Source organism: Kryptolebias marmoratus, linkage group LG22 (assembly GCF_001649575.2).
Source record: "Kryptolebias marmoratus isolate JLee-2015 linkage group LG22, ASM164957v2, whole genome shotgun sequence".
In the NCBI taxonomy this organism is placed as follows: Eukaryota; Metazoa; Chordata; class Actinopteri; order Cyprinodontiformes; family Rivulidae; genus Kryptolebias; species Kryptolebias marmoratus.
The window spans coordinates 20256056-20283678 of NC_051451.1; the positions used below are offsets into that span (position 1 = coordinate 20256056).

Consider the following 27623-nt stretch of genomic DNA (forward strand, 5'->3'; position numbering starts at 1 on the left):
TGAACCAGAAGTGATTTGGTTCCTTTAGGTTGATCAAAAACTGTTTAAAGCAACAAAAAACATTTAAAAAACTAAACCAATTTACTTTTTGGAGGTTAAAAAATTGTTCTGTGGAACTAAATAACCTAAATCATTCTTTAAACAAGGCCAAAACTGGAAACAAAGGACAGATCTTAAATAATAAAACATTGCATATGTATTTAGAAATAATACTCTAAATAAATACTAGGTAGCAGTAAAGTAGCTCGAAAAGTGGTAGTTCATGAACTCAAACATCTTTTTTTTTTTTTTTATTTAGGGTTTTGGGGTTAGGTAATTAGGATCCGTTTGGCTTAGGGACTTTTTAACCAACTATAAGTTTTTCACAATTCACCAAACGACCATTAGGTAAACTTAAAAGGTTCAGATGCTTTAGGACAAAAAATAATTATTAATTTAATTCAAGCATAAAGTTTGTTTGAAAGTTGCTCATAAGTGACTGCGTGCAGTTCCGGTCGCGGACGCCAGGGGTCAGTGTGGCGCCGCAGTGCAGAGCAGATAAATATTCAATTAAAAATCCAAATTATTCCACTTTCACTCTTTTTTACCGCAACTTCCTTCGGCTACCAGACCTCCTGATACATCGAACTGAAGCAGAATAGCCACCTATGAGGTTTCTTGTCAGTAAAGTGGGGAAATAAAGGGACACGGAGAGGGTTTTGTGGAGGTAGATGCGTAAAAAAAAAAAAAAAAGAAGTGAGGGCGGACCACCTGACGGCGAATGAGCTGCTTCAGTCCCTGTTTGAGAGAGTGAACACACGCGTTTAAAGTCCACTTGGATTATCTCAGGCTGCAGGAAACGTGTAAATCCAGCTCCTCGGTGGATTTCTCCTCGGATCCAGGTAAGATCCGCTGAATATGACGCGCCTGTCTTACTTTGTCATGTCCCTGTGATCATTTAGCGCAATCCTCGAGATATGGGATAATAAAAATAAAATAAAACGCCTGTAAACAGATCTAATTCTTACTGTTGTCTTCAGGGGTCATTATGAAAGTGTGAGATTTTTACCTGTCTTATTCAGACAGTCATATAAACTATGAAACTGAGCCTCTCTGGTCTTTACTGCATGACTGCGGTATAAACCATCCTGTCTGCTCTGACTTTCAGTCCTTCACATCCATACAGATGTTATTTATAACCTGTTATCCGTGACAGCAGGTCTCTCTGTAAACAAGTTTCAGACTGACCCTAAAGAGCTCCAGATAGCCCCTGAGCAGATGTGCAACTAATCATTGAGCCCCATGTAAACCCATTAAACCCACTTATCTGCTCGTCAATAGATTCTTCACCTGAATAATTTGCTTGGTAACACTTGACAAATCGTTTGACTCCAATTATTCCCCTGCAAAATGCCGAATTGTGCCTGGATCCTACAAGGAAGCTTGTTTTTTTTTAACTCCTTCCTTATCCAGATGTTTGTCATTTATGGCTCCTTCTTCATGAAGACTCATTTAGACTCTTAGGCTGTTTTAGGCTCTTCTGAGGCAATATTCTGCAACAGCTTCTCACTGAAGGACCAAGACAATAAACATAATAAAGCAGGCAGCTCAAAATAATAAGAAGTATTAAGCATTATTCTTAGTCTCTCTTGTTTCACAGTGTTTGCACACATTTATTTATTACTGTGCAAAACACAGTGACTGAGAAATCATTAAAAAAGTTTCTAAAAAGACGGATGCCTGCAATTAGTTTTATTATTTTACTAAAAAGTTGAAACAGAGGCATTGAACGAAGCAAGAAACACCCACCTGGTGAACTAACAACAGGTTTTAGTTGCACATTTCCGAATAACAAAAGGTGCTTGAGATTTTCATTGTTAAAATGGGAAGGTGTCCAGTTTCCTGTGACACACTGCATGAGTAAACATTTTGGCTGAATTTATTTAAAAATAAAATTGAGGTTTTTATCAAGAGCAGTACGATTTAAATACCAAAAACATAACAGTCCGGAGAACTCCTTTGCTGAGAATTTTAGTTTTTATGGTGTTGGGTGATAAATCAGCGTCCAGAGCTTTGACATTTGTGAAGCCATTAATAATCAGCAAAATATCCACATTTTAGAGGCAACAAGTGCTGCGATCAGAGCAGGATCAAGGAGGCTTTTGGGTCCTGTCAACATTAATATAATTCCAACACAGATTTTGTGCACATCAACTTCAAGGTTCACCCCAACCTGACTTTCTGAAAAACAACAGGTTGTCTGTTAGAAGGACATAAAAACAACATCTCTGCAACAGGCTCCGACAAAGCAGCAGGAACGTTTTATAAACTATCATGGCTCAGAGTGACCCAGTCAGATAGTAACACTATTAGTGCTGACTTTAAACTGTAAGAAATCTGATCAAACTGAACAATCCCAATTATTATCAACGTAGGCTTTAACGAATTAAAGCGCTCTCCAGTAACGTGGGCTTGCATCGGTAATAAATTCAAATAAGGCGTTTGGAAAGCATCCATCAGTTCTACAGGCTGCAGGGAAGCTTTTGCCTTTTCTTTCAGGAGCAAAATAAACCTCGTTCTGAATTCATTCTCGCTTCAGAAGAATCAGGCGCTGAACCCACCGAAAGCATTCAGCTCCAGTAATCTGACAGAAGAGTCCCTGAACTCAGATCCTGCATCAAGCAGCGACCGGCGTCATCAAATCGAAGCTCTGAAGGACAAACACTCTGGAGATCTGAGCTTTCTGGTCTTCACTGAGACTGAAAATCAATCAAAATTGAATGTTTTTTTCTCTCTAAACTATTTAAGAAAAGTCTCATTTGTAAGGGATGATCTCTGGATTGTGAAAAAAAATTATAAACTAGGGCCTTCGATTATGTATAGAGAGAGTTTGAGCTGCTGTCAACAAAAAACAAAAATACTAAGCATCCCATTCCCAACAAACCCTGACCACACACAGTTTGTGTTTTATTGTCAGAGTAACTTTAGTGTCGGGGTGGATTTAAAGAGCCCAGTGTCTCCTTCACAACAGCGTCTCTTTCTGTGAACAAAAAAAAAAAAAAATCTCCCCCCCTTTTTTTTCTGTCTGTAAGAGAAACATTTTAAAGCAGCCTACCCTTGAATCGAAGCGCAGCTGAATGGGTTTCACTGTAACCTTTTCTTCCATTCGTCTTTTCTTTCCCAGCCAAAGAGGATTTTTTTTTTTTTTTTTTTTAGTCCTTTCGGATAAGTGTGGTCTGTTAATGGAGCTGTCACCACTTTGCTCCAACCTCCTCCATTCAGCCAGGTTCATAAACACGCTCTAATTGTTTGATAAAAACCCATTTCTGTGAGTGAATGTCATGGCGGTGAGATCAGGAGGAAGTCGGAATAGAAAGGTCAGTTTGTGAGTGGAGGGATTTCTCCTGAGCTTCAGTTGAGTTTCAACATCTGGCTCGCTACGTTTTTGTTTTGTTTTTTTCTCAGATTTTGACTTTTTGCTTAGTGGCCAATTATTAATTCCAGTTTTCTAGAATCAGGAGGTCCAAGGAGCTCAGACTGGGTCAAAACTAATTATTTGATAGAACAAAATAATAGAAATGTGACTATTCTTACAACTTTCTGACTCTATTTAAGCCTTTTAACCTCCAGTTTGCTGCTTTCCCCATCGTTCCCTTTCCGTTTAATTGCTGTAAAATCAGTGTTCTGCAAAGCAACATTTCCCAATTTCTGCAAATCAAAAAAACTGTCTTTCTTAAGCTGTCTGGCTTTGAGGCTCTAAGTTATTAATCTCCAAATGACAAAAAAACAAACTACAATTCTCTAGATTTCAAAGTCATCAACACCAGTTTGATTGCACTTCAGCAGTAAAGAAACGTCTCTTTGCAGAGATGAGAAATCTACCTCTCCATCGATTTAAAAATCTTTATTCCAAGTAAAACAATTAGCTACAAGAAAGAGTGTTTCATAATCATCTTTTTCAGCTTAAAATTGAAGAGTCTGACACCTCAGACCTAAAAATCAGTTGCCAGGGATGAGTATTTTCAGTGCAAATAATCTGAATAACTAATCATTTCATGTTTTTATTTATTTATTGCTCTTTGCTTTTGCCAATAAACCTACTACTCATAGTCTGTTTAAAAAAATAATAACAGGAAAGAAAATAAATAAACAAGCAGGGTAGAAAGAAAGAAACTGACTCAAAAATGGAGTACAAACACAAGTTATTATAGGTTTCTCTGATTTTTTAAATCTAATATAAGTACAAAGATTTTGGCAGATGGCTTCATATAAACAGATTTTCTAAACTGTGATAAATAAATTCATCAGACAATTCAAGCAAGTGGTAAAAAATGATAAATGTTTGTGTGTGATACATGAAAGCTGGGTTTAACCCTTTATTCCTTCAGTTCTTTCATGATCACCCCTTGCTAAGCTGATAATACAAGGAAGCCATATTTGTTTTGTTTATTTATTTTGCCTTTGACACGATGTGTAGGAAGTAATGTTCTTATAAAGCCGGCTGGTAATCCTCTGGTTGGTATCGTGCTGACAGAAACAGTTCTTTTACGTATTTTTTCCTCTCAGATGTTAAATCCTTGGTAGATTTTACCCCTTTTTCTCTTGGTTTGCCAGAAACCGTACCCACACATTTTGCAAAATGTGTTTTTTAAAGTAAAGTCGGCGTCCTTAACTTTTTTCCCATCAGCAAGTTTCTGCCGAGCGTTCAGAAAAACCTGCGTAAAAGCCTTCATTTTGTTGAATTTAAGCTCTTGAAGCATCAAGCGAGGATCTGAATGGGTTTTCTGGCAACCACAGCTACAGAAATGTGTAGAAAAAATTAATCAGTTTAAAGAAAAAAATCAAACCTCTGTGTGTCAGCCCCAGTAACAGGTGGATCCTGAATATTTTGTGCTAAAATGATCTTTTTAAAAGTGACCTGTATCAAGCAGTTCATAGAATTTGAAGACCCAAATGTAGCAAAGCTTTGTTTGTGTACTTCCATGCATATAGAAACTGTGATTATGTGACTTTTTTTCTTCACAAAGTCCTCTTCAGCCCTGTGGGTGTGACAGAATTTATGCTGGAAGATGAAATCTAACACAAAGTTGTAATAATGTCAGCATCCCAGTCACCGAGTCGCCCTTGTCCTTACCTGCATGTTTGTCTGCAGCATTATGCAGCGTTAAAGCCAGCCGTTGTCATGGTGTCAGCCTTGAGGGACCACTGAGACTCTGGATGAGGGCGCCGTTACTGCCTCTAGTGCTAATGGCTTCATCTTTCAGTCTGAGTTTTGTTGCATTCTCGGGTGGAAGCAAGAAAAGATTCCTCCCGTGCGTGCATGCGTTTTCCGTGCGAAAGGATCGAGTTCGCTTTGTTTGATGGGACGAGTTAAAAGGGCTGTGATTGTTTACATTCAGAGCTGGTGTGTGACAGAGGGAGAGAGATGGAGAAAGACAGTCAACAAAAGAGAGAATCAGACTGAACGAGGTTGGTGATACTTCACAGAGTGTGTGTGTGTTCTCAGTCAACACTGAGAACACACACACACACACTTCCTTTTACTCCTGTAGAAGAGGGTCTTACTCTGCAGGAGCAACATTGGCATTCACGTCACAACACACACACACACACACCACCACAGACACACAGGGTGAAGATGATCATATCTCTCCATCCTTCCTTCTTTCAGGTGTGTGTTCTGTTTGAACTGGTTTATCGATCCACGCTGCTGTTTAATCCTCAGCTTTTCTTTTTGTGATACCGGTGCGTCTGACAGTCCTCTCGTTAATGAGATTTTCAGACTTGTGTTCAGACTTGGCAGCTGCTGCTCACCCACTCCTCTCTCAAAGACAAGAAGCCTGACATGATGTTTTATTAATCAAACGCACTTTGTTTGTTGTTTACGTTCTGTAAAAAAATCCTCCACGTCGGCTGGTTTATTGGGTTTGAACTTCGGGTACCAGCTTATCATCGTTTTCAGCTCCTTTCTTCTGTGGTCACACTTTTAACACTGTGTGTTTTATTTTTTTCTTTCAGGTTGCTTTCCCTCCTCCCTGCTGTCGGTCCTCACGTCGAGGTGTTTCTCTGTTTGAAGAGGTGTTTCTGGTGAATATTTACCTGTGGATGTGTTTGTGTACACAACCCCCCTGGTAGGAGAGGCTTTTTTTTTTTTTTTTCCTGAGAAGGCGCCCGGTGGAGAGTGAGAGAGCTCCATCCATGGCGTCTCTGCTCGTGTCGCTGAGCTGCTTGTGTGCAGCGGTGGTGGGCTTCCCGTTCAGGACGCCCCTGGACCTGGATGTGACTCCACGCGTCACCGTGTTGAGCAGCGGTAAGGACAGTCCTGCATCATGTTCCACTGACTCTCTTGCTCCTGAGCCTAACATTGTGCAAACTCACACAGAAAGAGCCCCGTCTGAGGTTTGAACCGGTGGTAACGTTTGTGTCACTGAGTTTCTAAAAGGTCTGATTTAGTAATGAAGCACCTGCAGATGACTGATGACTAGGGCTGCAAAATTACAGGAAGTGGGAATATTTTCATGGGAATTAATGGGACTAAACCTGGAATTTAAAACACTGAAGGGTAGCCTTTAACAGGGGTTTTAAATATAGGTGGAGAAAATATATTTGAGCATAATCCGGACTAAAAGAACCAGATTTTATTGCTTTACCAAGCAATGAGTGGATATGACACCATAAAAATGATCAACTATGACTCCTGGACCTGCAGGGACAGATGGAATTAGAAACAAATAAAAGGTTTTCCTCGTAGTTATAAATAGATTTGTTGTGAAATGAAGTTTACTGAAACTTGTTTTGTTTTTATGGAGCTATAATGACATAATAATAATGAAATTATCTGAATAGTTTTGTTCACTTATATGAATGAAATTTGGCATTTTCTGCACATAAATTGAGACATTTTAGTGATTTATTAATTGTTTTGGCAATGTGCTGTTTACTGATTTCTGTTTTGATTTTTGTGAATACAAGGAGAAATAAACAACGAGAATATTTTTCTTCAGAGTTGTGTACATGGCTTAAAACAAGATTACAACAGAAGAAGAGACCTGCAGAAATGTTCAAATGTTGTGTGGCAGGAGTGACGTCTTAAATTAGCTCATTAGGTTTGTAATGTTCATAAACTTTGCATCACACTCATCATCTGCCTACGGCAAAACAAAATAACATGTTTTGGTTTAAATATGATACAGTGTTTTTTAAATTACCCTCAAATTCCAATTAGTTTCCACGGAAAGTTTCCGGAAATTCACAGGAAGCTTTCCACCCCTTTGCAACCCCGGTCAGAATGTTTGTAAAACTTTAAAATTTGCATCATTTTGCCTGAATTGGTAAATTCCTGAAAAGCTAATCGAAGCTTATTTGTGTGGTAAAGTCTCTTTAACATTTGCTTCATGCTGGTTTCTGGTACTCTGTGTGGCCTAAAATTAAAAAACAAAAAACGTCATGCCGTTTGGAGATTAGTTAATATTTTGCTCGTTTAACAGTTCGCAGCTGCAGATATTTTGACCTTGTGAGCTCAAAGATTTTCACGCCTCTGTAGTTCAGTTTCCCCCTCTGTCCTTTCTCTCCTCGAAGTCTTATTAGTGTGTACACTCACTTGAACACACACTCTGTTATCTCCTCCACTGACTGTGCAGAATTCCTTTTTTTTTTTTTAGTTGTGAATATTATTTACCTGTCTTGTGAGTGATGGTGTACAGCCTGAGGTGCTGCAGAGACAGAGGCAGATGTGTGAATTGCTTTCACTTGGATCCCTGCAGAGCAGCCAGGGAGTCTGATGCCACTGTAGGTAGTTGAGAAGCTCTGTAACCATGACAACTGTTGTACTGAGGCGCAAGATAGGGGTATACAGTGTTGTTTTTTGTGAGTACTTTAAGCAGAACTGTTTTATGTGTAGATTCATGGGCACATGAAAGCGATTTCCCTCTGTTTACCTTCAGATTTACTCCGGCGAGGTGTGTTCGCAGAACAATGGGCCTGTTCGTTTTTTTTAAAAAAAACAAAAATCAGTTCATTTCAGGTTATTTATGCAGCATCAATTCACGACAAAAGTCATCTCAGGGCACTTTACAAAAGATAAAAAGCATGTCCAAAACAGATTCAGATTCAGATTCAATTACAGTCAATTTATTTCTTATTATAACACAATACAGTCACATGCAGTACATTAAAAAATGCCAATTAGTAAAAGTTATCCACCTTAGGAAGTCAGCAGATTATGTCAAACTTAATAAGCTCTCCTCTTCTAACTCTCATCAGAACTCTGGCAGCAACATTTTGGATCAACTGAAGACTTTTTAGAGACTTTTTTTTTTTTTGGACATCCAGATAATAAAGAATCACAAGAAGTCCAGACTGGAAGTGATAAATGCGTGGACCAGTTTGTCTGCATCGTTTTGGAACAAGATGTTTCTGATTTTAGTGATATTACGCAGGTGGAGGAAAGCGGTACTGGAAACATTTTTAATGTGCGGGGTTAAAAGACATCCCAGTCAGAAATCCCACCGAGGTTCTATATATCAGCACTGAAAGCCAAGGGAAAGGCCAAACAGAGGACATTTCCCTATGACTCCTCCTGATGTATCTCAGTTTCTCCAAACCTCCTGTTAGTTCACTCTTGACATGCAGGTCCTCCTGCTGCTCCATCCTCTCCTTCCTCCTCCACCTTTCCTGTCTCTCCAACTTAGCATTAAACTCTTCTACTGTAGTGTTCCTCATTAGTACTTTTCTTGGTTGCACTGCCCTCTCTTTGCTCTGTTATCTTTCTGTCACTTCTGATCGTTTTGTCGTTTGCTTCCTTCTTCCTGGCAAGAAGATTTTGATATGCAAACTTACCTCTAATCCCTTTAATCTACTTTTCTTCCCCTTCAACCTTAAAACAAATCTTCCAAAGCTGAGTGGGTAGACAAATTACACATGCGTGCACACGCCGCAAGTTCGGCCTTTTTGTTTTCTTTGAACAATGAGAAAAAGAGTAAACGTGTTGGTAAGATTATTAATTTAAAGGAATTAAGTGTCCATTTTTAGAGCAGCTTTAAAGCTGAACCCTGGCCAACCAGACAAGCTGGTTAAATGGAACAAAATGTGAAATGGTTTGCTCCTCTAATTTCAACCTGTCAGGTTTTGTGAGAATTTGAGCCTCATCGACATCCAGCAGATCTAAACTTCATTTACACGTCAAAAAATCTGAACCGTAAACATGCCTGACATTTGTGCGAGTGTGTTTGAATGTCACGCTATCACGTCCCAGTCCAGTGCCTTCAGGGGTGTTAGGAGTGTGTGTGTGTGTGTGTGTGACCCTGAACACTGTGTACCGCGCTGATCAGCTGAGGTCCCGGCGAGTGTTTGCTCAGTAAATAATATCATTTGAACTCTTCTCACTGAACTGTTTCTCTCCAATTCTTACCTGACTTTTTTTTTTTTGCATATTTTTGTAAGCTAAAACGTGCTTTGGGACTTTCCTTGAAATGCAGCTCAAAAAATTCTCCTTTTGTTGCATCACTCTCTCTGTTCAGTTGTTTTGAGTTACGTGGCTCCAGCTGTCAGGGCCTCACACACACACACACACACACACACACACATATAAATATATAAAGCATTGTATATCTAAATGTTTGGGATGCTCAGAGGAAATGTAGGCTTTTGTTTTGTTTTAAATGCATGGTCTTCTCCCATAACGAGACCCCCTCATGCAACGTAGAAGAAGTTCTTGTTGTTCCCACCCCACAGAGCTGGAACTCCTTCTCTTTCTGTCGAGAATAAAGAACAAATGCAGACACCTGGAGACCCAGGAGCAGCCCGGGTTGGGAAGTGAGCACCGCTCCTGCCGCTCGACAGAAAAGAGAGCATTGTGTTTCGTGGCAGCTGATAGGAATCTTAATGACAGCTCACTTGATAGCCGTGCAATATTCAGCGGGAAGTGGATTGGCTACAGAGGGTGAAAGTATGACACATTTTCCTTTTGGCATACAGTGCTCCCTGACAGGCATGAAAAGTGGCTCACTTTTACGTTTATACGACTTAATTGCTGTCAAAATTACACCGCAGCTTTGGGTAAAACCTGCTAAGCATCATTCACCGCAGGTATTTTCATTCGACTTTAACTCAGCTGTGCATCACTGCAGGCTCGTGCACGTACTGGTGTGGCTGTAAAAAGGCCCAGTTATTCCCTGCCTGTGTGTATTGACTCTGGTGTCATGTTTGCCCGACCTAAGTGGGCTCCTAATAGATTAAATGTTTAGAGCTCACACAACTGTCTGCTGCAAGCAACTTTGAAATGTTAGTGTGTGTTTGTGTGTGTGTGTGTGTGTGTGTGTGACTTAACCTCATTAGTGTCTTGACCTGTCAAACAAATATATCCCGGTATTGCTGAAAAACTGGAGAGGTGGCATACGAACACAACAAAGACTGTCAAACCACAAAAATCCTCAGAAAAAAAGTGATTCTGCTGAGTTTTATGGCCTCCCTGTTCTTCAACAAAGGTTTCTGAGATAACTACGTCTCTTTTACTGCCCACCGTGGAGATGAAGTTTATGGTCCGATCGCAAAAGACAAATAAAAGCAGTGAAGATGCTGATCTTTGTGTTCCGAGTAACAAAGGAGGACAGGATGGGGAGGGAATCTATCAGGATTATGGGGACGGAATAACAAGACGAGACAGATTGAGTTAGTTTGGACATCGCAGAAGGAGATGCTTGGCATATTTAGAGAAGGATGCAGAAGATGGAGCTGCCAGTCAGGCAGGAGAAAAAAGGAGAAGAGCTAAACGAGCTGCGAGGGAGGATATGCAGGTGCTTAGCTTGACAGAGGAAGATGTAGCGAGGAGGAGGAGAGTGAAGACGAGTTAGCCAAGGTAGAGATACTGAAATGTGGCCAGTCTTAAATTTACTTTGAACAGCTGTCAGGTGTGCTTATGAATGAATTCGTAGACTGATTTTTAGCTTTTTTATTGCACTCATCCCTGTTGTTTGTGCATTTGTGTTGCAAAAAGGAAATTAGTCTCCAACTTTTTTTATAATTAGGCCAGAACTTTGGCTCATCAAAAGATAATCTGATTTTTCTAGCTGGAGGAGGAAGAAAAAACATTTATCAAATAAATATATTAATATTAGAGCAACTACCAAACTAAAGTAACAATTCTTCAAGCAAAATGTGCATTACCAAAATATTTTTATTGCCTGCTGCCAACAAAGACAGGCAGTGATGTAGCTGTTTGTGTGTGAGTGTGTGTGTGTGTGTGTTTGTCTGTTAGTAAAATATCTCATGAACCAACAGCATATTTTAATGACTGACAGCTCTACAACCGAACAACTTTTACAGTCAGCTTGATTCAGGATGGCCGCTGCAGCTTATCATCACAAACACATCCGTGGCTATAACTCAGTCAGTTTTACAGATCTTGAGCTAGAATCTGACGTGGTAGTAGCTGAGAGTCATCCCCTACACATACTCCAAGCACTACAAGATCAAGCAAGGTGTTTGTTTAAAACCTTGGCATGGAAGGTGGCAGGCGATATGCATTAAGGCTAGTTTTATTCTTAATAAAGCCCTGTTTTATTGAATTTTGTAACGTGTTTCTCTTTTCTGGCTAAACACAAGGAACTGCAGAGGTTTTCTGTGCCACTTCAGCACAATGAGTTGTATTTGAGGAAATTTTCTCTAGCAGACTAAAGCCGAGCCTCAGATTGTATAAGGAGTGCTTCAGAATCAAAGAATGAGTCCCACTGTCTGCTTTGTATCAACGTTCAGAAATCATGGAGCGAGAAATCCATCATCGGAGATGAAATTCTGTTTTACCTTTTATTCTTACCCTGTCGGCTCTGGTCATAAAAGCTCTCACTCTCAAGTTTAATAAGCTGATCCTGTGCTGGGATTCTTTTAGCAAGGTAGTGAAGTGTGTTACTGTGCAAAAATACCATCAGTGTGTGGATATTTGTGTTTCACATTAAAAGAATACTGTATGTTGCATATATTTATTTATTATGTACTTTATTGTTTGTAACTTGAAAAGTATTAACAGAAAAGGCTTTTTTCCTCCTGTGTTGTTATTTTTAAACCTATATTAGTTCCCACAGAGACAGACTAAATATAATCAATAGTCACAGTAGAAAGTGTTTGTGTTGAGATTTGCTCAGGTAGCCATAATGTGTTTTTTTATTTCTTGTTATTGTCCAATGTCACACAGGGGATGTGCTGTTAAAATAACGAGAGGGAAAAAAAGAAGAAATTTAAAGTTTTTTCTTTCTCTCTCTCTCTCTCTCTGTGTGACTGGCTGGTATGGACTTTTTTTTGTTTCATGTCTAAAATTCAAAAAACTGCTCTTTTAAAGGATAAATTATCCTGGATATATTCCCACTGATTTGGCCTGAGCACGAGTGGCATAAAGATGTTTGTGATGTAGTTCTTTGAAGGACATTAGGAGCTGATTTACATGAATAATTCTTGCAGAAGCAGCGTCAAGGGGATTACAGCAAATAAAAAAACAACACCTCTCGTTAATTAACAACCTCCCCTCTCCTTTTCTTTCCTCTCCTCAGGTCTCCAGGGCTGCAGGCGCTTTCAGTCGTCTGCAGTCAACTACAGCACTCTGCTGCTGGAGGCTGACAGTGAGCGTCTCTACGTTGGGGCCCGGGGGGCTGTATTCGCTCTCAGCGCCTCTGACATCTCAGCCAGCTCGGCTCTGACTGTGAGTTTGTTTTGTTTTTGTGTTGGCGCGTGTTGTGTGCCTCGGCTGCCATGTATCTTTAACTCTGCCACAGCTTCATTTGCATCCTACAGCGCAGGGATCTGCTGTCATCCGTCGTCTGTTACTTGTGTATGCTTGTAGTTGTTGTATTTCTACTCAGTAATTCACAGTTATGTGGCGTATTTGCTGCATAAATCAGAGTGTTAAAGAAAGACAATCCAGCTGCTGTTTATTGTAACTTCAGATGGATACAGGTGTCATATAAAGGCATTCACATATGCAGACAAAATATACAGTAAGTTGCATAACATGAACCTCAGCCCTAGTTTTTTCAGTATGTATCATTTAAATTTATCCTATAAAACTGTTCCAAAAGCTTAAGTCAAATGTCAAACCTTTATGCTCATATTTAAGTTAGATATTTTTTTCCTTTCTCCTCGAAGCACATCCTCAGCTGGACAATGTTCAGCAAATATTATTTTAATTTAATATAGTTTAGATCCTGATCATTCGGTGACATCTGTCCCTTAAGGTAGTATCTCACTGGGCTGCGATTGTTGGTGACTAGTTGGTGAACAGCATCAGTATCTCGAAACATTCTCAGTTTCCTCGCATGAGTGGCTAGGAAATATTGAAAATATTTAAAAACCTTTGCGCAAAGATTTTCTTTCAAACTAGTCACAGAGTATGGCATCTCAAACCCTTCCTAATTAAATTTTTGGGAATTCTGCAGAGCTAGAGCTGTGTTTTGACACTCCACAACAATTCTCCCATGACAGGAAACATCCAAGACAGCCCTGACTGCCCAGGTCTAAAGACCACACTCTTGATAAATAATTATTATTAAAAACTGGTCCAGATCTGCCTATTTTCATTTCAAAAGCGTGCTCCAGTAGATTAAATTATAAACGCGGGGGCGGCTGCCAAGGTGGGTACGAAGCGGGCCGAGCCTGGTAGCTTACGAGGTGGGTGGAAGTGGGCAATGAAATATTTTCCATGGCTCAGAACACAGTTTTCCAAGTTGTGCACACAAAAATAGGCTGCGATTTTCAAAACGCAGCCGCAAGGTCACACTCAGAATTTGCCTATTTTTTTGCACTTTTGAGTCGCCAGTTACTCTCCAGCATCTGCAGCCCAGTGAGATGCCAAGCTTTTCATCTTACCTGTTTTACAGCTGTGATTGTCGTGATACCCTGCTGTTGATTGGGATGAGTTCATTTGCTTCTAATGCTGATCCATGTCATTTAGGACTGAGCATCTGCTGACACAGTGTCTCAGTGCAATACTTTCCTCCAGCAAACAGGCTATAAGTCTGTTAAAATCAATGTCAGTGTGTTATTATCTATCATGAGAACCCTCACATTATAGTTCCTTTTTTGAAATATCACTTGGAAATCCCACAGAACAAAGAGGATATGCTGCTTGTTTGTTTCCTGTTTGTTCTGCATCTCCACGAGTGCCTGATTTACATCTGTATGACATCAGTGAAACAGTTGGGCATGCAGGACATTTAGGGAAACGAGGATTCAGTCCGTGTGCTGCCTGTGACACTGAGCAAACATCAGAACTCTAAATGCCTGTAGTAAACCCATTCATGCTCAAATCAGAAAAAAACACCCAACAACTCTGTGATCTTGTGGTCCTGATAAGTTGTGAGGAGTAGATTAAATGTTGTTCGGGCTCTAAGTGCCTGAGAGAATTTGTGGCTCTTTTAAAACCCAGGTTCTCATCCACAGTAATGGGGTCAATCCAGAGCCATGAAGACCCAGTCCTTATCTGTGCTGTAGTTTGAATAGTTTTACTGAAACAGATCTCTTCTTCTAAAGTTAATCTGACAGAACTGCAGTCCAAGGTAGTTGAGTAAACTCATATTTATCCAACTGTTTGAACTTCAGGCTTCTAATTAAAGGCTCAGAAATGTTTGAACTGCTGACATAGTCGGTGGCTGCCGGGCTGCAGCTGTCTGCTGGATGGAAATAGAACAAGTATATTATGATCCAGCTGATAGAAAACAACAAGATCTGCTCAGTAATGCTGACACAGATAAGGAAAGAAATGACCAGGACTTGATTAGATCTTAGGATTTAAATACAAAAAGGGATCAGGGCATGCCTGTTTGATTCTATCTATGACTTGAGAATATTAAGCCGTTGTTATGTAACTGAGTTAGTACCTCTCTGTGCATTTTTTTACATTATGAATTGAGGTGTTCCTCTTTCTTACTCTGGATGCAGTGGAGTGAGGCACAAGGCACTTACAGGAAAGGATGAATGTATCGTGCATCTTTCAGATAGACATAAAAACTAGCAGACCAGTCATACTTTGAAGAGAAAACTCAAAAGTTTGCTTTAAGCTTTGCTGAGTCATTTCTTTGTAAGTGTTGGAAAAGAAGAGCACCCTCTTCTCTGTTCAACTACGCCATAAATTCAGTCTTGATAAACTCAGAGATATTTCACAAGTCAGTGATTTGAACGAATCCAACGCTTTCTTACTGTATGCTACTTGGTCTTTTATAGATCGAGTGGGAGGCCTCCTCCGAGCAAAAACGAGAATGTGTGCTCAAGGGAAAAGACAATAAGGTGGGCATTTCTTCCTTCTTTTACTCTCAGCTCCTTCTTTTCTTTGGTTAATGTTTGACTCTCTTTTACAGTCGTGGTAAAAGTTAAGTTTCATTTTTAAAGATTTATTTATTTTTTATAAATCTGGTCTTTGCCAAGTCTGAAACTGAGGTAAAAATAAAAAAAGTAAAAAACAAAGTCAGATAAACATCAGTACTTAACCATTCCAAAGCCAAAATCAAAATCAGTGTGTAAATAATTATGCAAACACTCTCAGTGCTTCTAGAGAAATTAAGAGGGTAAGTAGCAGCCAGGTGCTGTTAAATAAATGAACTTTAGAAACTGATTATCTGCAGGTGCAAAGCTGAAGTTTTTATCATTTGTTGGTTTGTTGTGGTAAATTGTGAGCTCACGCAATGAAAATGATAAAATATGTTTCTGCCGCTGTTCAGAAATAAAAGAAAACTTATAAAACTATTTCCAAAGTATTAAAAAAAAAGATTTTTAAAGATAAATCACCACACATGTTATGGAATAATATATTTTTGAGGGATGTGACAAAAGTAGGAATGTTTGGCCAGAATGCATCATGACAGCCAAACACAACACATCAGCACAAATACCTTTCAGCAACTACCAGGCACGGTGGCGGAGGGCTGATGGTTTGGGCTTATTTTGCGGCCACATGATAAAGACATCTTGCAGTCATTAAACGTCGGTCAAAGAAGGTTCAGCTTTCCAATCAGTCTAGATTTTCAACCCAGCTGATGTAAACTAAAGCGAGTTGTGCATGAATGAATGCCTGCAAATCTTATTAAACTGAACTTTTTTTTAAAAGAGTGGACTAAAACTCCTCCAGCACCAGACTGAGAGTTATAAAGTTTTATAGAACCTGGTTACATCTGTTGTTTGCTGTTAAAGGTGGTTCTTGAAGCTGCTGGGTGTGCCTTGGCTTTTACATACTGTTTTACAAGTTTTGGTTGAATAAAGGTTTACACGGTGTAATGTGTGCTGACTACCTGAGAATATATTTGTCTAATTTCAGGTCCTGGCAAGGATAAAATGAATTTTAATGTCTTGGATTATGTATGTGTTATTATTTATTTGCTAATTTATTTAAGCACATTTTCCTCTTCTCGTTTCAGACGGAGTGTTTTAATCACATTCGCCTCCTCCAAAGATTTAACTCCACTCATCTCTACATGTGTGGGACTCATGCCTTCAAACCCCTCTGTGCATATATAGTACGTCCACAAATGCATTTTCGTTCTAAATAGCAGAGAAGCGTAAGCACGCTTAGATGGCGCATTTGTTTGTATTTTTTTTCTGCACAGGATGAGAAGGAGTTTGTTATGTCATCTCAGCCTGAAGAAGGCAGAGACAAATGTCCTTATGGGCCAACAACGGGTTACACCGCTCTTATTATAGGTAAGTCACTTAAAACAGTTCAGTTATGTAAAAGATTCCCCTTCGTATTTGAATGCCCGGTGCTTTGCCTTTTCCCTGCAGACCAGCAGATATATACAGCTTCCCAGTATGAGTTCTGGAGCTTCCCAGATATTCGCCGTAACTCCCCGCCTCCCTCTCTGAAGACGGAGGACGCTCCCACACGCTGGCTGAACGGTGAGCTAATATTCTGAAAATAAGAGCCCGTTTAGCACTTTTTTTTTTTTTTCGAAAAGAAATCGCAGTGTGAGTCAGTTCATCTTTTCGGCCTTTGCAGAGGCAGACTTCGTGGGTTCGGCTCTGGTGAGGGAGAGTTTGGGCAGCAGCTCTGGCGACGATGATAAAATCTACTACTTCTTCACCGAGAAGAACCAGGAGCAGAGTTCGACCTACAGCCACAGAAGGGTGGCACGAGTGGCCCGGGTGTGCAAGGTGAGTGCAGATTATCCGGGAGATGCCTTCTGTCAGGTTAGCGCGTGTGAAGCTTTTAATTAATTAATGTAATAATCGAAAGTCTGGAGGGGAGATAAATTTGGAGCACGACCTCAGTGTAATCAAAGGAGCTGCTGAATTGATTGCAGAGTCAGTGGGGCTTACAGTGAAGAGAGTGGATGGCTACAGGTGAAACATAAATGATTACCATTCCCTCCTCCCCCAGAAGAAATTATGACTAACAAGAGCCAGCTGTTTGCTGATATAACCTTGTTTATGTCCTTCGGCGTTTTAAAGTGAAAAAGGCTCACAATCTGTCTCTGAGAAACCAGAGAAATGTGCCTTTTTTATTTTAATAAGATGCCCTGTGGTGTCATGTGTGACATCTGTAATGTGTCACTGCATTCAGCTTAAAATAAAAAAAACAACATGATTCTTGTTGACATGAATGGATGAGCTGTCACATCTCACTCCTACAGTGGTGAATCATTTATCCAAGAGGTTATAGTTCTGTTTAACGCATAATGTTTTCTCTTCTTATTCCCATTCATCTGTTTTGTCTGTAAGAAGGTACATATGCTCTGCTGTGTCACCTTTGCCTAAGCATTTATTCCTTTTTCTTTCATTATCACCCGCCGCCGAACAGTAAAGTCGGATAATGTGTGTGTTTGTGTGGGACTATCTGCTACCAAAAACATCTCATGAATCACTGCACAAATTGTAATGAAACTTTCTGGAAGCAGTCTTTGGATGTACATCTGCAACTGATCAAGCCTTGGAGTAAATCCAATTCAGGATGGTCGGCACAGTTTATCAACCTCAGCACAGCACAAAAATGCCTAAAACTCAGTCAGTTTTACAGATATTGAGCTAAAATTTGATGTGGGAGTAGCTGAGAGTCACTCCCAACACATACTCTGAGCTTGACATTATGCAATACTGAATGCGATTGGGCAAATGTTTACTTTTATGTATAAAGTATATTATGTATTAAGTATATTTTAGTCTAAAACTCCCCAATCCCAATATGCTTTCCTTCAAGAAATGCAAGGCCGTTTTAATCTCACATAAATCTGATTTTATTCTCACTTCTCTTCCCCACAGGGAGACAGAGGCGGCCGTTTAACCCTCCAGAAACGCTGGACGTCCTTCCTGAAGTCCAGGCTGACCTGCTCTCTGCCCGAGTACGACTTCCACTTCAACGTGCTGCGCAGCGTGTTCGTTATGCACGGCCTCACCCCGCAGGACACGCTCTTCTACGGCATCTTCGGCCTGGAGTGGTGAGCGGGGGTTTTGTGTCTGTTCGAGATCTTTTGGGGTGCGGGCGTTGAGATTGCTGCCGTGGATGAGCGAGAGACCGAGATGAAAAGCAGCAATCGATACTTCCAGGCTGTCAGAGAAGTCAGGAGGGGGACGGGATGAAAGGAAGAAGTGAAACAAAGCTCAGAGAACTTCATTTCCAAGTAATTTGATAAGTTAAAGTTTAGGGGAAAAAAAGGTTAAACAGAAAGGCAGATTCAAAGTTTAAACTGCTGCAGTCAGAATTTCACTTGCTAATGCTGTGAAATCGGAGATTTCTGTCGCAACAGCAGGTGGTTTGATGTTAGAGGAGGCACTTATTTAACAGTTATCTCCTCTCAGGAGGAGCTGCTGTTACTGTTTATACTGTTCATGTTTTATTAAAGAATGAGGTCAATAATAAGGATCAGCACAGCAAACAGTTACATTGCAGAGGCTTACTGTGGCTGCTGCTTAAATTACGCTAAATAATTAACACTGCAAGAAATCTCCTCCTGCCGCTCTCTCTTCACACCAGATAAGGCTAGCTCTAGCTGTCAGGGGTGCTCTACATATCTGAAACACTTTGCAAATATTGGCATGTGCTTCATCGATTTTAGTTTCAGCCTCTAAGGGCTGTAGAGAAGCCTTTTGGCAAGTGTGTCCTTTTTGAAGGGAGAGTTACATGCAGTGCAGGCAGTTATTGACAACGTTGGATGCTCACTGTTTCCACCATCTGAAGGGACATGCAAGAATTTGGACAACAGCTTCTTTTTCTAAAGGATCTGCGACTGGACAGTTTTCTATCACGCACTGCCTGTGCACTTAAATACTTCAGTGACAGGAAGCTGAAGCTTTTGTGGCATTTAGGCCTAAGTGTAATAAAAAATAAAAACATTATTTTCATAGTTCTTGCTCTTGAGGAACAATTGTTAGTAAATGCCAGGGACAAACATTTAGTTTCAAGTGGCCCGTACCCAATAAAACCCACTCACTGTGCTGCCAGTTTAATGCCTTTAAAACAAAGCAGCTGCAGGAGGGAAGGTTTGCTGTGCTCAACTCGCTTCAACTCTCACACAGTCTACAGGCAGCAAACTGTGATGCTGTTGTCAATAACATAAAGGTGAGCTGAATTTCAAGCTTCGGCAGCTTTCCTGTATATAGTTTATTCGTTAAAAAGGCTGTATAGACAACATATGGGGAGTTGATCTTTCAGCAAAGACTGTGCTGACAGAAAAACTCAGGTTATAATTAAAAGCCTTGCATTCTTTGAGGGAATGCATATTTCCCACCACCTTTCATGCCACTGATATAGGATCATCTTATGAGGAGGAGAGATGGAGTTGTAGCCGTTTTGGTCAAACCTTGTAAACGATGCTACATGCAATCTTCTGCAAAACCTTGCAAGATGTGTTAGCTCAGAAAGTATGGGTTGAGGATGACTCTCAGCTACTATCACACCAAATTTTAGCTCAATATCTGAAAAACTGGCTGAGTTATAGCCATTTCTGTGTTTCCAATGACCAGTTGACAGTGTCATCCATTTTGAAATAGGTGGACTCCAAAAGGTAATCAATTGCAGACTTACAACCAGCAATTACTTTCTGAAAATTTCATTCAAGCCAATCCAGTGGTTTATGAAATATTTTGCTAACAGACAGATACAATTCAGTCCAATAGTTAATAGCAGCATTTTAAAAACATATAATGTGCGATTACTTAGTGATTGGAATATAAGGTGGGGATGACTCTCAGCTACTACTAGATCAAATATTAGCTCAATAATTGGAAAATTGATTGAGTTATAACCATTTATGTGTTTACTAAGATCTCTTAGCTGTGGTGGCCATCTTAAATCAGGCTGACTCCAGAAGTTAAACAATTGTAGATGTACATCCAACAATTACTCTCTGAGAGTTTCATTTAAATTTGTTGAGTGGTTCATCAGATATTTTGCTAATAGAGACACTTCTTCTGTCTCTATGCCATCTCTTTTTTGTTTTCCTCCTTCTTCCTTCCCTCTTCTCAGACGTGCATGGCATCTAATCAGCTTCATACTTTCTCTGTCAGTGCCCCCCCTTTCCCCCTTTCTTGTGTTTTCCTCCCATTTGTCTCTCTCCGCCGTTTTGTCTAGGTGAGCCACTGTTTCGGCGTACCTTTACTTCTGTCGTTATGGCAACCTCAGGTTTACCAGTGTTATTGTTTGTAACTTGTGCTCTGGTCTTTCTCACTGTGTTGCTCGGCATCCAAAGGAAAAACGTGAAGGCGTCTGCGGTGTGTCGGTTCTCTCTGCCTGAAGTCGAAGAGGCCTTTCAAGGACCCTACATGGAGAACCAGGGCTCCGGCTCTAACTGGAGGGAATATGTTGGAAAGATCCCCGATCCAAGGCCTGGAACAGTAAGCACACACACTGTCACACAAGCAGTGATGCCCCACCCGAGTCCTTTAAACATACGACAAGGCTCTTCTTCTGCTTTCAAAGAGTAGCACAGGAGAGCATGAAACTGTTTCAAAGTAAAGACAAGTGAAGGGATGTGGAACAGGAAAAGAAAAGAGGAAAACAATAAGGAAGTTGAGTGGCAGCTTCAAGGATAAAGCTGAAAACACATCTGAAAGCCGTTTTTATGACAGTTATTTAAAAGTCGGTGCTTTGGAGCTACAGACTTAAAGGAACTAACAGCGCCATGATTCATTATGGAGTACTTTTAGCACTTTTCTGGACTTAATGTAACTTTGCTATTAAAAGATAAAGAGACATAGTGAAGGGTTTGTGGTTGGGAGTGTGAAAGCCTCTTAGAAGAGTTAGCTAAAGTCATTTGAAAAGAACAAATAGAGAAAGCAAGCCTCAAGAGCTCGAACAGACGCTCTGTAATCAAAGTGGAAAGTTGCATTTTCACCAAAGGTTCTCACGATCCCTGAATTTTTCTCACTAATTCTTGCAACATCTTCTCTTTTCCCCAATGTTGGGCTCTGTTCAAACTCATTTATCACGAATAATTAAAAGCTCGTCTTTCTCCTCGTGTGCTTTCTTTTATCACAGTGTATCACTGACTCTCTGAGGGACAGGGGCATAAAAGTCTCCACCTCCCTGCCTGATGAGGTGCTGGATTTTGTCCGACGGCATCCTCTCATGTCGAAGCAGGTCCAACCTGTAGACAGACGCCCCCTTTTGTTCAGGAGGACTACAGACTACACACACATGGCTGTGCACATGGTCCAGGGATTAGATGAACAGATGTATCATGTTTTATACATGGGCACAGGTGAGTGTGAATCAGAAGAAATCAAGAAATTGGATCTGATAGTCGGCAGCTGTTCACAAATTTTGCTTCCAAAGTTTTAGTTTAAGGACACATTAACCACTGATATGAGAAAAATATCGTGCAGATTTTGTTCCTTTATGGATTTTTTTAACTGGTCCTCATGATTTTGCAGTGACTATCTTTAATATTTTTGCAATACGGATAAGAAATAAAAGCAAATGTTATGAGTTAGTTGCATTTTTAATTAAAATTAATCATATTTAACTGCTTGGAGTGCAGATTTTTTGTATGTGGAAAGTTCAAGTTCAGTTTTTTTCTCATGTTTGCATTTTGTCGCCCAGATGAAGGCTGGTTACACAAAGCTGTTGACGTTAAAGGGCAACTGCACATTATTGAAGAGATCCAGCTGTTTAAGGAGCCGCAGCCTGTTAACAATCTGCTGCTGTCTACGAAGCAGGTAGTCTGTCAGTCCGTCGCACTCAGGTTTAAACATTCATTGTGGCCCCGCTTTAATGAAATCCTCTTTCTCCACCAGATGAGTGTGTATGCCAGCTGCCCCTCGGGTGTGGTTCAGCTGCCGCTCTCGAACTGTCGCAGGTACGCTTCCTGCTATGACTGCGTCTTCGCCAGGGATCCTCACTGCGCCTGGAACGGAGCTGCGTGCGTGGATGTCATGACGCAGGCAAACAGGTGAGTCCGGAAACCTGTGTGCGACAGGATCAGGTGACTGAAGTGTTGCTAGTGTACTTTTATTAGTTTGACCTGCATTACCTGAAGTGCCGCCATGCCCTGTCACTCTGTCAGCTCCCAGAACTGTTGCGTAATCCCGCTGCTGGCAGAAACTCAGCACTGCTGTAATAGTAAACATGTTATGCAGCTTTAAGCGTACTGATTAATGTAGATGGATATGCTTTGTCAGTAGAAAGCAACTGTGAATGATTCTACAGATATGAATAAATCATACTCTTTATTCTTTGCATTAATGCTCTCACTGTTACTCACAGATCCGCTTTAATTCAAGACATCCAGCATGGCAGAACTGGCTGTGAGAAAACACAATACAGTAAGTAGAAATCTCATCTGATGCTTGATCCTGCTCCTTAAAAAAAAAGTTTGCTTTTAACATGTAGAAGGAAGATTAAAAATAGCAAATCTAGGGCTCAGACGATGCAGAGTTGTCATCAGATGGCGTGAAGGCCTCTTTGAAAGTTGATTATATGGACAGAGTTGGTAAAAAGCTCTCCTCCCTTCTTCAATAACGTCTTTTCCATCTCTGGAGAGAAATGTGTTTGATATTCAAGTCAGGCAAATGCCTTCTCCCCACTTATCAGTTTCAATCTGATGAAATGTAGCGTCTTCTTCCTCCCCGTTCTCTTTCTCTCTCTCCTAATGAGGTAATATGATGGCAGGAGTGAAATTATTTCTAATTGAACCTCTTGCCACGATAAGTCTAATAAATGTAGCAGATGTTAAGTAATTAGCTTATGTTTCAGATGTTGTCCAGCGGAGCCGCTCCGTGCGGGTGGGTGATGACGTCCTGCTGCAGTGTGAACTCAGCTCCAACCTGGCGACTCCTCTGTGGACTTTGAACGGTACCGAGGTGCAGGGCTACGATCTCAACTCAGGCTTCCGAACTGGGACGGATGGACTGCTGATTATCGAGGCCCAGCAGGACCAGAGCGGCTTGTACACCTGCCACGCCGTAGAAAACAACATCAGGGTTGCTGTTGTGACCTACAATGTAACCATCAACCTTGATCTGCCCCCTTCTCCACCGGTTAAGCCAACTCACAGCCTTTTTGCAACGCTGCCAGCACCATCTCAGGGTCTGTCGTCTGAGAGCTCCTCATCCGAGGGGCCCCAAAAACCGCTCCTCCTGCTGTCCCCTAAGAACATGGAGGCTGTTTATCTGTCCCTCATCACCGTCCTCGGTGCCCTGTGCGTGGTGCTCGCCGTGGTCCTCGTTTATGTGGGCTTCTGCTTGCGAGTTGGCCAGAGAGGGAAGTACTCGCTGCGTGCCGCAGCTGCAGCACACCCGAGCAGCAAGAGGAGCAGAAAACAGCACAGGAACTCCTCCAACATGGAGCTAAAGACCGTCTCGAGTCACTGCAACGGCAACGGCTTTTGCAATGGAGTTTCGAAGCGGCACAATGCCGATATACAAGACGATGGCTTTCTACATATCGTCCCCGGTGAGGGTCACACATCCCCCAACAAAGAGCCTCCTCCTCCAGCGCCGCCTCTCCCTCCCACCTCACAGTTTCCCTCTCCAGAGTGTGACTTTCCCAACGGGCTGTCGGCGACGTTGCCCAGCGTTCTGAGGAGGATGAACGGGAACAGCTATGTGTTGCTGAGGCAGAGTGACTCTGAAAACACATCCCCGCTATGCTACCCCTTTGCTGACGAGCTCAACAAGATCTTAGAGAAGAGGAAACACACTCTGCTGCTGCCCAGGCCTGATGAGAGCTCTGTGTAGAGGGGCGCAGCTCTGCTTTAGACCCTGACTGTGTTCCTAACCTGTGCCTGTTACCATGACTCATTGCTGTTATGGACTAAAGCAATGAAGGAGTCATATACATTACTTTGGATAGTTTTTTTTTTTTTTTTGACAGATCCACATTTAGACTTTCCTGCTTTCTGAACCAATGAGCTGTTGGTCATTGCGAATTACTTATTTCCCAACACAACACAGTAAACATATCTCAGTAAACATAAAAAAAACGTGCAATCTACCTCACCTCAACACTGCCTAGAGAGAGACAGTCTGATCGGAGAATCAGCTGCTATAATATCACGGATCTATAAGGAGCAAGGCAGGATAAACAGACTCTAACATGGAGTGGAACCACATTGGAGTACAGATACATATAAGAGTTGATTTATACTGTTGGCAGCTAGCCACAGTCTGTTTGCACTGACAAGTGCACAGTTGGTCTATGCATTATTAAAACATGCCATTCATTCACTTATAAATATTGATAAAAATGGAAGTAGTGAGAAAGGGGAGATTGATTTTATTCCTAACCGATATAGGTATTTTATTTTGAAACTGCAGCCACTGCTAACCACAGGTAGTCCTGCTGATTTTCTGATCAGATTGCTGTTGTGGTGGTCCTTGATGTTGTTAGGCTTCACATGAGAGTCTATCCTCTTGTAGACAGATTCCCTCTTCAAGCTGGTGGCGCTCCTCGTCCTGCTCTGCAGCCTCCATGATTTTAGCGAGGCCTACCAGCACGCAGCTGATCACACAGAGAACATGACCTGTCACCGGCTGTCATCCAGGACGGCGCAGTCGAAGTCTGCTGAGATCAGACACTTAACTGGAGAGGCGTCTGAGGACCACAACAGCAACAACATGAACAACCGGCATTCTGAGAAACACTAGACGGGAGGGGGCTTTAGTGAGCTGCAAACTAAACCATATTTTTAAAGTAACGGCGACATTTAGCACATTTATCGAACTGCTATAGCAAACATACTCATGATGGCACATGATGCTCCTCACAAGCACTAGAGGGTGAACTGTTCATTGTTATTTAATATTATTATTAATACTTTCTAAGCAGATTTTGTCAAATTATTAATGGTTTTATCAAAACCCCTACATAAAAGTCATTACCATATTTTATTTAACTATCAGGGAGTGATTAAATTATATATGTCAAGGCTTTGATATTTGCATGCACAGATTAATATATTTAAAAATACATGACATCAATTTTTGTTGTTTTCAACAAGATGATAACAATATAATATCACATGGATTTAACTCATATAGTATTCAAAGAATAATGTTAAATAAGGATTTTATCACCAAGTGATGATGGATAATGTATCAGTAGGATAACTGTCAGTATTACACTAATTTGTAAGCACTTTAAACACCAGTTTTAATGTGCACTGGGAAGGTTCATGGACACTACTGTTAAATGTGAGCCAGAAGAAGGTTTTGTCCTTTTCTCAGTGCAGCTGTGGAGTCCATGACTGTGTCTGCAGGACGCTGGTTGACACAGAAAAACACTGAATGCGTCCTAACTGAGCCTGAACCCAAGACTGAGTGATGCCCAGCGGGAGACCGCAGCACAGACCGGCAGACTGTGGAGCACCGAAAGCATCCGAGGGTAATAGTTTTACTTTCTCACCAGCACACCTCCTACATGGTGGTACTTAGCCAAACAGGCCCTTTAAGACAGGGATCGTGGAGTTAAGAACTAATAATCACAGCAAACACTGAGAGCTCAATGTATCTTGCAGTCGACTGAATTTATATTCACTTGTTTGTTAACAGCTTGTTGATGTGACAGCTGTTTATAATTCGTGGGAAGGTTTAGAGATTCCCAAATGGAAACATCTGCTGGTGTCCGATTCACACGAACGCTTTGTCACCAAGGACATATTTACAGTCTGACAGAGTCATTCATGTGTGAGAGACGAAGAATAATGAAGGGGAGTAGAATAAGCGCAAGATTAAATTTCTAGAAGTGGATTTTAACTTGTGACTTATACGAATCTCATTAGTGCAGCTCAGTTTACACGTATGGCAGATTTATGGTTTCCCAGATATGGTCGTTATCTCATTCGGTCTCCCAAGTTTTATTTCCTCGATCATTTGGCTCTTGCTGCTTCTCCTTCTGACAGAGCGTGGCAGTAATTAAGCGTTCATCTTATGACATGTAGACCTCACTGGAGAGCCGAAGCTGTCCCCAGACATTTACACTCTGCTCCATTCTCAAGTTTCCAATTATTTTCTTGTCCCCGTGGGCTTAGGGTGTGGAGTTTTTTATCATTATTCTGTCTTAAAAATGTAGCTGCATGAATAAGTACATCCTTACAAACACAGATAAAGCAGTCCTAGATCTCAGTAGACCATTCTGCGTTACAATGCTTTTGACTGAACTGAACATGCCAGTGATGGAAGAAGCGGGGATGTAAATGGCTGGGTTTGCCCACGCTTTTTAGGTTGTACTGTACATAAAAGTATTTGCAGCATAAAAGCAACTGCAGCACTGTGGCTGTCTTCAAAGGCATCTTGTGGTGAGACATCGCTGTCACCTAAATATTTTCTGTCGCCTGTCTTTCTCGTTTGCAGGTATGACGAGTTCGGGACCAGTCCCAACCCCTCAGTGTCAACCCCCGAGAAGATCCTTTTGCGCCACGTGTCAGACGGCGGGATCAGCTGCGGAGGTGTGCTTTTAATGGGCAGCGGAACAAAATTCACCTTTGGAAAAAAACGACTGCGAGGTCAAAAGCGAGGCTGCGTGAAGGCTGAACCTTCAGAGCTGAAAACGGCTGCAGCTTCTTCTTACAGAGATTCTTATTTGTCCAGGTGGCTCATCTTTGTGTGCAGAGAGCGTCCTCGCCCCTGTTCGGTGCATACTTATGAGACCAAAAACGTAATGACCTTTTTTTCTCACTGCATGCATCATGTTTGAGCACTGCTGTTAAAGAAAGAACAAGGCCAGCTCATTTTAATATTAAAGAAAAGTGCCAAGGTTGATGTTTAAGTATGCTTCATGAGCTTATTTTGTTGCAAAACCAGAAAAAGAGGCATATATTTATTTTGTAATTTTGTACATTGTAAGTTTTGAAGCTAATGTTTGTGTTGTTAAAGTGCCACATGTGACACAAATCCAATTTCCTGTTGCACAAAATGTGATAAATAGAAGCACATAAAAGCATGCGGAGGCTGTACCAGCACCACAGAAATGAATATTTTTATCCAGCTAATAGGAGAAAAACACAGAATTATGTAGAAATGTCACAATTTTTCTAATATCTTATAAAAGGATTGTTCTGCCTTTTTCTCACTTTAATATCTACTCAGTCTTTTTAATGTCAGTTTGCATGCGTGTGTGCACAGAAAATTAATTTCCCAAACTAACACAAGGAATAAATAGGAAGGCGGGGGTATCCCTCACATTTCAGTCTTAACAAATTTAAATTAAAAAATATATACTTGACTCTTTTTTTCCTTCGTTT

At 41.0% G+C, this 27623-nt stretch overlaps 1 protein-coding gene across 2 annotated transcripts; it reads left to right on the plus strand.

Moving 5' to 3' along the window:
- The first annotated feature begins 601 nt into the window (after positions 1 to 601).
- Positions 602 to 27604, plus strand: LOC108243445 (semaphorin-4G). 2 transcript variants are annotated; one of them, XM_037973713.1, is made up of 17 exons: positions 602 to 881; positions 5998 to 6289; positions 12519 to 12667; positions 15184 to 15246; positions 16371 to 16469; positions 16560 to 16653; positions 16735 to 16848; positions 16949 to 17103; positions 18208 to 18383; positions 20634 to 20778; positions 21422 to 21644; positions 21986 to 22101; positions 22180 to 22334; positions 22649 to 22707; positions 23138 to 24209; positions 24391 to 25765; positions 26734 to 27604. In XM_037973713.1, the coding sequence occupies exons 2-15, from the start codon at positions 6178 to 6180 to the stop codon at positions 24118 to 24120; spliced, it is 2643 nt and encodes an 880-aa protein (XP_037829641.1). In that variant the 5' UTR covers positions 602 to 881; positions 5998 to 6177; the 3' UTR covers positions 24121 to 24209; positions 24391 to 25765; positions 26734 to 27604. The 2 variants fall into 2 exon arrangements, with proteins under 2 accessions (XP_037829641.1, XP_024865344.1); XM_025009576.2 differs by having other exon boundaries at positions 23138 to 25765.
- Positions 27605 to 27623: the final 19 nt, after the last annotated feature.

What these genes read in the sequence shown, in the direction of transcription:
- LOC108243445 (XM_025009576.2), top strand. Translation starts at nt 6,178, where the DNA reads ATGGCGTCTCTGCTCGTGTCGCTGAGCTGCTTGTGTGCAGCGGTGGTG. An exon ending in TCAAGGGAAAAGACAATAAG is followed by an intron (nt 15,247 to 16,370) that starts GTGGGCATTTCT and finishes TTCTCGTTTCAG; the next exon opens with ACGGAGTGTTTTAATCACAT. An exon ending in TGTTTTATACATGGGCACAG is followed by an intron (nt 21,645 to 21,985) that starts GTGAGTGTGAAT and finishes TTTGTCGCCCAG; the next exon opens with ATGAAGGCTGGTTACACAAA.